The 12,996-nt window shown below is 37.4% G+C and overlaps 1 protein-coding gene across 4 annotated transcripts in view; it reads right to left on the minus strand.

The window, feature by feature from the left end:
- The window catches only part of RALGAPA2 (Ral GTPase activating protein catalytic subunit alpha 2), a 330,682-nt gene that overhangs the window by 166,339 nt on the left and 151,347 nt on the right, over window positions 1-12,996 (minus strand). For all 4 annotated transcript variants that reach the window (XM_039216611.1, XM_039216612.1, XM_039216610.1 and 1 more), the window contains exons 21-23: window positions 5,843-6,036; window positions 4,673-4,771; window positions 4,279-4,434 (exon numbers count right to left, since the gene is read on the minus strand). In XM_039216611.1, coding sequence (XP_039072542.1) covers window positions 4,279-4,434; window positions 4,673-4,771; window positions 5,843-6,036 — 449 coding nt within the window. The remainder of the gene's footprint in view (window positions 1-4,278; window positions 4,435-4,672; window positions 4,772-5,842; window positions 6,037-12,996) is intronic.

Consider the following 12,996-nt stretch of genomic DNA (forward strand, 5'->3'; position numbering starts at 1 on the left):
ATGCAAATTTGCAACAATAATTTAACATTAATGTAGGCTTTGCACTTAAAAGAGAATTTAACTTTGATGTGTAACAAATTACATTAAGACATTAAATCTGTAAGTCATTGTCAAAAAAAAAAGTTTGCTTATTTTAAGCAAAGAAAATGTTCCAGTCTTTGATATATGTTCTTAGAAACATGAAAATAAAATTCCTTTCCTCAACTGTCCCATTCCATTTTACACATATTGATCTTTCCATATGTTTTAAATAATGATGAAATTAATAGGAACTGTTTTTAATAAATCCAAATCACAGCTCTTTTCATGTCCAAATATTTTAGGGTAGACTGAGGTGAAAAAGCTGCTGAAGCGTTAGGGAAAACTAAGAACAACGAGGAACAGCTTTAGAAGAGCAGTTGAAAGATGGTGAGTAGCTGGGGAGGCAGCTGTGGAAAGCTATCTTGGGTTGGAGATGGGAGGGAGCTCCAGTCAGGAGGGGTCTGAGGTGGGAGGAACCAAGGCTGGAGCCCAGGTAAAACAAGACAGCAGGAGGAACAGAACAAATGCCTGTTTGATAGGCGTTAGCTGTGAATCAATGGGGAAGACATACCCTGTGGGATAAGCCACACCTTTCCTATAAACTCTAACAGCCTTTTTTAATGTACGGCATTGGGCAAAAGTTCTTGATATTTTTTGAACCTTTATTATTTAAACAATGTGTTATGATATTTATCTAACTGAATTGCAAAGACAAGCCAGTGGGTCAACATCATGAAGTGCCAGCACAGAATCTGGCACTGTGGGTGCCAGGGAGATGAAGACCCTCCACCCCTATCAGCCCACCAGATACAAAGCAGCTGGGCAGTGGGAAGCCAAGTGAAAGACTCCTCCCAGGAAGGCTGGGCAGTCAGTCCCACAAGTCACCCCAAATTTTATTCATGATGTATGGTTATTTTGAAAGTCGTTACAATTCAAATGATTTTCTTTCTAAACCAGTAACAGGATCAATTTTTTTTTTTAAATTCAGAATGGAGGAAAAGTACAGCTATTTCAAAGCATTTTTTCAATCATACTAATAAACCATAAACTCAGACTGCACATGCACTTGGGAAAATACGACTTGATAAGGTCACTAGTTTAGCTATTAAATTATTAAGTTAATAAACTAGCTAAAACTGGTCTAAACAAAAATGTTGGTTTGGAATGTGCTACATTTTAGCTGTTCAAAATGTATTATTATTTTTTAAATACAGAAATGACAATATTTGTTTGCATAATGAATTGGCCACCATATTAAATGAAACCATGGTTTTATATGACTATACCACACAACATAATCTGTGAGACATCTATTTTACAAATAGGCTTTTTTAATAAAAAAGAGTTTTCAATTACTATAAGCACCTTTAGGTCTGGAAAAAAAAGATTTTTAATATCTTAGACCTTATTTACGCTTCAACACTTTATTAGCCACTGCTGACATAATTTTGATACTCTCATATTTGGGAAAGCGTTTGTAAAATGACTATGCCACACCATCATGCTCACAGGGCCCTGGACCCTGGGGCCGTATGGTGGAGGGGGAGCCACATAGTGAGTTATGCAGGCAAGTGTGCCACCCAGAGGTGAAAGGAGGAAATTCACCTTGGATTTTATTTCTAAGATAAAACTAATAAATGTTAGAACATTTTAAATTATTTGCTGCTACTTATCTTACTAAGAAATAAGGAAGATTTTTATAAGGTTCTACATGCAGGAACAAAGTCTTTTAGTGCCAGGCTATTGACTCTTGGAGAGCTCTCACAAGAAGGAAAGGGTACTAGTCACAGGTGCACAGTTCACTGATTAAAAAACTGAATTTAACTGTATTCTCTACAGTAAGTGCTTTCTTGTCTTTGTATAATTAATATAATATGTGTTTCCAGAAGAACATATAAGTTTTGGAACAACCACCATGATCCACTTAGGCATGTGGACCAAAAGTTAAACTAATTACCAGAGACAGTTCTTACTTAAATGAGAAAAGTTTCTTTCATTAGAAGGTTTTCTGTGTAATTTTCTTCTGGAAAAGAAATAAGTTTTACTTAGAGTAATTCTTTTGGCAGACAATCAGGGCTTCTCAAACATATACTAATAATTGTTAAGGTTGTAGAAAGCAGCCACTTCTATTAAGCACACATAAAAATTCAAGTGTCTAATGGCTAGACAATAGGCTGATTATAAAACAGAGATTTATGATATTCCTTTTTTGTCTTACAAGTCTGGATGTTGGAATCACTGTTAGTAACAGACCAACATTTAAGAATGATGTATTTAAATGAACCACAAAAGATCAAACTTAACCAAAAACATGCCATATATTAAAATGGGAAAATGATTTTTTAAGTATAAACTATGAAAACTCCCTTTTTTACACTGTAAAATCATATTTTTTAAAGAATGTTTTAGGTTCTAAAACTCTTATTTCATCTCACTTTATTGTTTCATTTCCACTCTAATAGCCTTTAAAATAGAAAGATGATTCTAAATTCACATCCATTTATGTTATTTTCTAGAAAACTCATTCCAGGAATATTCCAGTGTTGGCTGTTGACTTCTAATTTTTTCTCATTAAACGAGAAAATTCTCCAATTGATTATTATTTCCAAGTAAATTTTTCTCCCTCCAAAATTTAAGCAAAATGCTGCTTTACAGTACAGTGTTGTTAACTAAGCATTTGTCTCTTCTGTCACTGAGGGATCTCGTCATGATCCATGAGAGTTAATTCTCTTCCCTATTTATACGCCTCAATCTTCCACACACCTTAAGCTATGTCATTCTGTGAAAGATGCTTCCATCTGCAATGATGGCTACGGATATCTGAGCACGGGGCATAAATGGCTCTACTTTTGCACCTCTATTTCTGTGTTTATTTAGGAAATCAATGAGACTATGGGTCCAAGTCCAGCCTATTATATAGAGATATCTTCCAAGCATTGCTGGAATTGGAGCAGAGATGACAAAGACAACCCAGTAGGCCAGTATGGTCACTGCTTCAGATAAAAGCTCAATGATGAAAGCTCCAGATATGTATCAGGGGATATACTGCAAGAATTTTAAATAGGGCCAAAGGGTTGAGAAGCTTCAAGAAATACATTCTGAAGTAACAAGGAAAAACTGGCTACTCAGGAGACTGACCTCTTACATACCCTAAGTTTATCAACAAGGTCTGTGTGTCTGTATTATACTTTCAAAGAGTAAAACAAAAACAGAAAGGATGACTACGTGGCAGTTCATGAATGATTCAAGTTCAGTGATGAGTATCTACAATTTCAAGGGTAAATGTTGAAACATTCTCCATACCTCTTACTGTTCAAGAAGACCTAGTGATTACATTCGATGCTTTGAAATTGCTAGAATCTCTCCTATCCCCTCCTCCTGCTCACAGTGCCCCCATCTTACTGTGCATCATTTTTAAATTTTAAACTTGTTTGACCACTTCCTAATTAATCTGTCTCTATGCCCAACCTCCCACTCTACCCTACCACTGTCACATTTTCAAATCCATCCTCCAAACGGAGTCCAGAATAATCTCTGTGAAGTACAAACCAGTCATATCACTCCCCTGCTTGATATTCAGGCAGAGAATCAGGACTCTGGGTGTTGCTGCTCCCCTCCTTGCCCTCTGCCCATGGGCAGGGGTAGGGATGCCGGGGACTGGCCACATCCTTCCTAACCTGCACACCCAGGATCTACGAGGTGGGGCCGTCACTACTGGCTCCTCTGACCTTTCTGTTTCAACGTAACCCACCAATCATATTCCTTTTGGAGAAATTAAAATAAATCCTCATCAAGAAATGTCAGGAACCCTAATTTATGCATGAGGTCTTTTACAAAAATATCTTAACTACTAAAATAATAGTTTTCAAACATTTTTAAATGACAATATTTTCTTCAAACAGTATCTAATGCAGAACCCCAACAAAAAGTGGTTCAAACACCATTTTTGAACTTGACAACATAAGCTGAGGTTAGATCACAAAGCACCATATAAGCCACAGAATAAAGTTCAAATTAAAAAAAAAATAAAGTTCAAATTTGGTCAGTGCAATGCAAGGTCAGTGGAGAGAAGCAGCAGCGATGTGACAGAATCTGATATACATTTTTGAAAGACCAATGTGGTTGTTGTGTGTAGAAGAGTTAAAACTACTGAGAATTTCAACACCTGAGAATTTTCATGAACCCTAATTCAACCTGAAAAAAGTGATACGCACTTTCCTCTTGGTGGGCTAGTGTGATAAGGGAGTCACAGAATACCTGATCCTCGCTGGTTAATCCCAGGTGCATCACCAGGTAAAAATGCACCAGGAAGTCCCTGTTTGGCAGAACGTCCTGGCGTCTGGTCATCATGGCACAAATCAGTCTGTAGGCTTGTAGTTTGCCTTCCTTATATTCATTTGGCAACGTCGTCGCCTGCCAAGGAGATGAGGTTTAAAGATTTAATCAACTCCAGATGCAGAGCATTTCAACATTTCATTTACTTCTCAGTATTCCATAAGAGTTGTTTATGGAGATGAAGGATGCAGTCAGTGGCTTTAGTAGGATTCAGCTTGTCTTCAAAATGTGCAGTCTTGGGCAATTACATTTTTTAAACTCAATTTCGGAAAGGAAGAGGAAATTGCAATAAAGGAATAAACACATATCCACTTGCCTTAAATAGCCATGATGCAAACATTCTGAGTGGTGGGATCAGGACTGGTGGAGACGGAGAAGACTGGTTATCCAGGCTTATTGCCAGATTATCCCGTATCTAATTCACAAAGAGGAGAATTTTAGGAAAGGCCACACTTAGTTTATCCCAATGATATTTCAATATTGTGTTCTATGGCCAAATAGCTGCTTCTCATTACATTTCTACATGTTGAGTGAAAACCTACAATATTTACAAGTTTTTCTTCTATCATGAGATCTATTGCCATTTTGAATTGCATGTCTCACTTACTGTACATGGTTTTAGATTTAATACAAAACTAGAGCATTGTTTTCCCTTGAGCGTTAATGCCTCAAAAGGTCCTGAACTCCAAACGATAAGGAATGCCTCACAAGTTGTATTGTATAAATATGAATGTTTTCAAAAAACAAAAGCAAAACCAGAAAAACTTAACAACCTGGGGAAAGCATACATTTATAAATAAAACCCAGAACGAAAACTGTATGTACTCTAGGAGTCTACTTTTGTATAAAATGTGTTTATCTATAGAAATAAAACTATATATTTATACTGTTATCTCTGTGGGATGGTGATGTTAATTTTCTTGTTAGTATTTTTCTACATTTTAAAAATTATTTATTTTTAATTTTTTAAACATTTTTATTTATTATTGAGAGACAGAGAGAGATAGAGCATGAGCATGGGAACGGCAGAGAGAGGGGGAGACACAGAATCTGAAGGAGGCTCCAGGCTCTGAGCTGTCAGCACAGAGCCTGACGCAGCGCTCAAACTCACAAACCATGAGATCTTGACCTGATTCGAAGTCAGATGCTTAACCAACTGAGCCACCCAGGCGCCCCTATATTTTTAAGATCTTGTACAATAAAACTGGCTATCACTTTTATAAAGAAAATACACAAACTTCTCAATACTCTATCCCTTAATATCCTATAGTAATATTCTATATATGCATTAAATGAAATAGCTCTTCTGAATTTATAAAATGACCAAACTATACATTATCGTTTATTCTGTGACAAACAACTTTGTCTAAACACAGAATATGTGTTCCAGATTACATTCAGTAGTTGACTGCCAACAGGGTTTTGATGTTAAATGATAAATCAATTTTCCCCTCTTAGAAGAAAAAGGGAATGTGGCAAGACATACCTTTGCTAGCTTGTACCAGAGTTCATAGAGATGGCCAAAAACTTTGGCATGAATCTTGGGTGACTGGATATTATTCACATCCCCGAGGATTCCCAAGACTCTTCGCCATAGCACAGCGGCAGAGTCTGGGTGCCAACCGGTGAGGTTCCCTCCAGCAATTATACTGCAGTCATCTGCAAGGCACTCACTGCTATCTACGGAGGAAAACATGTCTGTAAACACAATCTTGATTTCATCATTACTGCCCTTTCTCTTCAATGCAAATCGCTGATTCTTGACAATTTATATATTCAGGGTAAAATAATTAAAGATGAAAAGTGTGCAATGGCTGACAATTCCAAAGGATGGAAAAGCAGAATCAGTGAAGAAAGGTCAAGTGATTTCATTCTTCAAACTAAAAGGGCAACAACCTAGAGATGATAAAACAGTTTCTGGAGATGCTGTGAGTGGTTTTATATAGCAGAGGAGAGGAAGGAGGAGAACCCTGAGCAGGATGGGTAGGGAACAGGGCCATGAAAAGTAGATGGACAGGGAAGGCCTCATTGCTGAGGTGACATTTGTGGTGGCTGTTACTAACTCAGTTTTATCAGGGTATAACTTGTTTACAATCAATTTTACCCTTTATAGACTCAAGGTGTTTTAAGAAGTGTATACAACCACATAACTGTCACCACAAACTGCCACGAAAATTAAGATCTGGAACAACCTCATCACTTCAAAAGTGCCCCTTTATAGTGAGTTCCCTCCCCTTATTCTTTGCCCCTGGCAAGCACTGTTGTTTTCTGTTCCTACAGTTTTGTCTTTTCCAGAACGTCATATAAATCCTGAAGTATGGGTCCTTGTGGTATGGGTGCCGTCACACAGCTTAATGCATGTGAGATTCACCCATTTGGGGGCTTTTTCTTATTGCAGGTTAATATTCCATTTTATGCATATACCATAGTTTGTTCATCCATTCACCCATTGAAGGACATTTTGACAGTTTCTTCCTGTTTTCAGTGATTATAATCAAGCTGCCATAAACATTTGTGTACAGGTTTTTGCGTGAATGCATGTTTATAGTCTATCTCGTAAGGCCAGAATCACAAAATGGCAGACAGTATTTCTTTGCTTATTTCTTCCTTTTAGTGGGTCATCTCTCCTAGTGATGCTTGACAGAGGGGCATGTCCCTACAGATCTCAAAGTGTTTGTTCCCTGACTTGTAGTCCATAGTTTGGTTGGGAATAGAATTCTGCGATGGAAATGCTTTGCTTCAATTTCTTATACTTTGTGATTTAAAAAACATTTTTAATGTTTATTTATTTTTGAGAGAGAGAGAGAGCAGGGAGGGGCAGAGAGAGAGGGAGACACAGAACCTGAAGCAGGCTCCAGGCCCAAGCCCACAGACCACAAGATCATGACCTGAGCTGAAGTTGGTTGCCCAACTGACTGAACCACTCAGGCACTCCCTCCTTTGTGATTTTAATGTCAGCAAGCAGCATTCTGATGCTTGAAATTATTTTATGGAAAATTATTAACTTGACAAAATTTTAGTATCCTCTTTGTACCTAGTGTTCTAAAACTCCCTGGTGTCTCCTGGTGTCTATTTTCAGCCACTGTGTTTCCCAATTCATTGGGTCCTTTTAACTATAATATCCAGGTATTGTATTGACTTCCATTGACTTGATTTTATTTCTGCTGTCATATTTCTATTTTATTTTTATTATTTTTATTTTAGAGTATGAGCATGGGAGCAGAGTGGAAGTAGGGGGAGGGAAAGCTGAAAGGGGGAAAGGGGGAGAGGGGGAGAGGGAGAGAGAGAGAGAGAGAATCTTAAATCGGTCCCTGCTCAGGGAGGAGCCTGGGTGGAGCTTGATCCCATGACTCTGAGATCATGGCTTAGGCTGAAATCAAGAGTCAGATGCTCAACCAACTGAGCCACCCAAACACCCCTCTGCTCATATTTTCAATATCCAAAAGCTCTTTCTTGTTTTCAGTCCATTTTTATACTCTTAGTCTTTGTTTCATGGATGCAGTATATTCTTACCTCATGAAAGATATTAATAGCTTTTTAAAATTTTATTTCTTCCCAGGCTCTTTTTTTAAAATTCTAAAGTAAAAAAGAATTTATTAATATGTTTTAGGTATACAATGATTCAAGAATTCTATATGTTACTCAGTGTTCGCTAAGTATACTCTTAATCACTTTGGTGGGGGGATGGGTTAAACAGATTCTTTTTTGCAGACTCCTTTTAAGATCTGCTCCATTCTACTTCATCCCATATTCTTATATTTGTCTTGTATTTTTCATATTAGGTATCTTCTTCAAATGGTTAGGGATTCTTGGCTATCTTCTCATATTTAAGAATGATCCACAAAGGGCTGAATGGAAGCATAGTGTGTAGGCATTATCTTTGGAGAGTTTCACCATGTTCTCAGAAAACCTCAGACATACATATCTTTGGGGCTTTTTTCCCCTAGAACCCAAATTCTTTTTTTTTTTTTTTTTTTTACAAATAGTTTATTGTCAAATTAGTTTCCACATAACACTCAATGCTCATCCCCACAAGTGCCCTCCTCCATGCCCATCCCTCCTCCCCGCCACATCCATCAGTCCTCAGTTTTTGTCAGCATTCAAGAGTCTCTCATGGTTTGCCTCTCTCCCTTTCCCCCACCATTTCCACCCTTCTTCTCCCCCTTGTTCCTCCGTCAAGTTCCTCCTAATCCTCCTACACGTGCAAACATATGATATTTGTCCTTCTCTGCCTGACTTATTTCGCTCAGCATAACATCCTCAAGGTCCATCCAAGTTGCTACACATGGCCAGATTTCATTGTTTCTCATTGCCATGTAGTATTCCATGGTATAGATAAACCACATCTTCTTGATCCATTCATCTGTTGATGGACACTTAGGCTCTTTCCATGTTTTAGCTATTGTGGAGAGTGCTGCTATGAACATTGGGGTACATGTGCTCCTATGCCTCAGCATTTCTGTATCCCTTGGGTAAATTCCTAGCAGTGCTATTGCTGGGTCATAGGGGAGTTCTATTGTTAGTTTCCTGAGGAACCTCCACAATGTTTTCCAGAGGGGCTGTACCAGTTTACATTCCCACCAACAGTGAAGGAGGGTGCCCGTTTCTCCACATCCTCGCCAGCATCTAGAGTTCTCTGATTTGCTCATTTTAGCCACTCTGACTGGCGTGAGGTGGTATCTCAGTGTGGTTTTGATTTGTATTTCCCTGATGAGGAGGGATGCTGAGCATCATTTCATATGTCTGTTGGCCATCTGGATGTCCTCTTTGGAGAAGTGTCTGTTCATATCTTCTGCCCATTTCTTCACTGGGTTGTTTGTCTTTCGGGCGTGTAGTTTGGTGAGTTCCTTATAGATTCTGGATATTAACCCTTTATCTGATATGTCATTTGCAACTATCTTTTCCCATTCCGTTGGTTGCCTATTAGTTTTCTGGGTTGTTTCCTTGGCCGTGCAGAAGCTTTTAATCTTGATGAGGTCCCAAGAGTTCATTTTTGCTCTTGATTCCCTTGCTTTTGGGGATGTGTCAAGTAAGAAGTTGCTGCGGTGGAGGTCAAGGAGGTTGTTTCCTGCTTTCTCCTCTAGGGTGTTGATAGTTTCCTGTCTCACGTTCAGGTCCTTTATCCATTTTGAGTTTATTTTTGTGCATGGTGTGAGAAAATGATCTAGTTTCATTCTTCTGCATGTTGCTGTCCAGTTCTCCCAACACCATCTGATAAAAAGGCTGTCTTTTTCCATTGGATATTCTTTCCTGCTTTGTCAAAGATTAGTTAGCAGTATACATTTAAGTCCAAATCTGAGTTCTCAATTCTGTTCCATTGGTCTATGTGTCTGTTTTTGTGCCAATACCATACTGTCTTGAAGAAGACAGCTTTGTAGTAAAGGCAAAAGTCTGGGATGGTGATACCTCCCGTTTTGGTTTTATTTTTCAGTATTACTTTGGCTATTCGGGGTCTTTTGTGGTTTCATACAAATTTTTGGATAGTTTGCCTAGAACCCAAATTCTAAGAAAAAGACTTTCTATTGCTCAGATAATATGGAAAGTCTTTATCTAGTTCCTTTGTTTTCAAGAAAGCACCTCTACACTTAGCTGTTTATTGGTGACACCAGGCCAGAAACCTCCCAATTTATTTGCTTCCTTTTCTGGGACGAAGTTCTAACTACTTCGTAAATAGACTTCCAAACAGTCTGCCTGTTTTTAGCCCCATGATTACCTCCTACTTCTATAGCTACTTCATATGGGCAATTTTCTAACCCTTTTAAGGAACCTACAATAATTGCAGCCAGCTTGCTTCATGGCTTTCCCCAGTACGTACACAGGACACATCTGCTGACGCCCTGGCCATTTGTCGTCTGCTTGCAAATTTTGAAAGTTGGTTACTACTGCCTTTTTTCCTGCCATCCTTGTCCTTGTGGGTTTATGTCTAACTTAACATTAGACAAATGTCTAATTTAACATTCCCTATTGCTAACACCTTATGTAAGTATGGTACATCTACTATAATTAATAGACCAATATTGAAAACATTACTATATAAAATCCATACTCTATTTAGATCTCTTTGGTTTTTAACCTAATGTCTTTTTTCAATTTTTCTATTCCAAGATTCCATCCAGGATACCACATTACATTTAATTGTCATGTTTCTTTCACTTCCTCTTGGCCATGTTCTTGTTTTTGATGACCTTAATTGTTTTGTGCAGAACTGATCAGATATTTAGTAGAATGTTTTTTCAGTTGGGATTTGTCTGCTGTCTTTCTTTATTTTATTTGCTTATGCATTTCTGAAGTGAACTTCCCTTAGCTCTGATGTATGTATGATCTTTTCCCAATATTCTTGGATTTCATTTGCTAATGCTTTATTTTGGATTTTTGTTTATTTTTTTTTAAGTTTATTTATTTATTTTCAGAGAGACAGTGCAAGTGGGAGAAGGGCAGAGAAAGAGGGAGAGAGAGAGAATCCCAAGCAGGCTCCATGCTGCCAGTATAGAGCCTTACGTGGGTCTTGAACTCATGAAGCTGTGAGATCATGACCTAAGCCAAAACCAAAAGTCAGATGCTTAATGGACTGAGTCACCCTGGCACCCCATAGGATTTTCGTTAATATCCTTTTATGTGAGACAGACTCTAATTTTCCTTTTTCAATGCTCACTTTGTCTGGTTTTACTGTCAAGGTATCACAAAGTAAATAACAGAATTTTGGGAGCTTTCTTTCTAATCTCTGCAACAGGAAAAGATAGCTTCTCTTTTATTTGAAGCTTCAGTAAAACTGGGAATTGTCTTTTATTTTTATAAATCTATTCAACTTAACCTACTGTATTATTTTTTAAAGCTTACATTGTTTTTGTAGTTCTGTTCCTTTTTACCTTCATTATTTTTTCCTTAATTAATCCTGCCTACTGTCTATTTTATTAATGCTTTTGAAGAGTTGTTTTTGATCATCTTCACTGTTTTCTAGTATATATGTGCATGCTCTTAGCTTTATTAGTTCATTTTTATTAACTTCTATATACCATTCTGCCATTCTTTTCCTAATTTTTTGAATAGGACACATAGATCAATAATTTTCTTTTTTTCTTTTTAGAGAGCTCGAGAGAGCTCAAGTGCACGTGAGCCGGGGAGGGGCAGAGAGAGGGAGAGAGATAATCCTAAGGAGGCTCCATGGTGTCAGGGTTTGATCCCATGAACCCATGAGATCATGACCTGAGCCAAAATCAAGAGTCAGATGCTTAACTTACTGAGCCACTCAGTGCACCAATAATTTTCTAATATACACACCTAAGGCCATATATTTTCCTCCATATAAGCCTTTAGCTACAATCTAGAAATTGTGGTATATAACTTTCACTGTAGTTCTGTTTGAGGTATTTTCTAATTCACAATTTAATTTCTTTTGGACTTAATTTATTTGAAGTGCAGGTTTTAGTTTTTAGTTTCTTAATGTATTTTTCTTTTATCTTTTTATTCTTATTTATTTCATCATATTCACAGGATGTGGTATAGTTTCAAAGCATGGACATGTGTTGAGACTTAATGATCTAATTGGTCAATTTCTGTAAATGTTCCATGTGCTTTTAAAAATCACACGTATTTTGAAATTCAAACTTCTTTATATATATCCATTCAATCAGGATTAGTTGTATTGTGTACATCTTCTCTATTTCAATATTTTTCTGCTTAACTCATCAATTAATGAGAACTCATATTAAAATTTTCCACTATGATTATGGTTTTATTAGTAGTTCCTTATAATTCTGTCAAATTTTGCTTTATATATCTGGAGGCTATGAAGTTCATACAAACTCAGAATTACTGCTGTCACTAATAAGTGATTTGTGCTTTAAAGTTTATATAACTGACATACATTTAGTTAGCTCAGCAATCTTTCTTCCTAGCTACCAATGTATGTACTTACTTAGGATCTTCCTGAACATCATGTATTAGGGTTAACTCTGGTAAACATCATGTGACTCGGTCTTAGTTCTTCAGTCTAACCCATGAGTTTCTGATTTTAACTGCAAGTTTATATGGTTTATATTTATTGTAGTTGCTGATTTGATTTTGTTTCTAATATCTTACTTTCAACTTCCAGTTTAAGTTGCTTTTGCTTTGCTTTTTTTTTTTTTTTTAAAGTTTGTTTGCTTATTTGTTGAAGCAATCTCTACACCCAATGGGCGGCTGGAACTCACAACCCTGAGATATGAGTCAGCCAGGAGCCCTGTTTTGTTTTTCTTTTGAACCTTTGGAGGGAGTTTAAATTTGTCTCACCTCCACCACTAACCCTCTTTCTCTATTGTCTTACTACACCTGTCATTAACACAATCATCCCCAAAGTTCTACTGCTCACCCCACACAAATGAAGACAGACTGATTGCTAGGCAATTATCAACTCCCCACTGGGTGTCATTTTGAGTATATATGCCATAGGTGTTAAGCCCTAATCAAAGAAATTAAAGCACATCTATGGATGTGAGGAACTCAAGTAGAGAAATGACAAGCTAGCCAAAAGGAGCAAGGAGAAGTGAACTTGACAAGGAGCCGGGGCAGATCCAAGAACAGTTCTGTATCCTTCCAACACTGCACCCATGACAGCTGCTGAGAGCTTATTATATTAGTTATGGAAAGATCCCAAGACACTGA

This window comes from Hyaena hyaena, unplaced genomic scaffold (genome assembly GCF_003009895.1).
Source record: "Hyaena hyaena isolate Hyena2069 unplaced genomic scaffold, ASM300989v1 scaffold_643, whole genome shotgun sequence".
Classification (NCBI taxonomy): domain Eukaryota; kingdom Metazoa; phylum Chordata; class Mammalia; order Carnivora; family Hyaenidae; genus Hyaena; species Hyaena hyaena.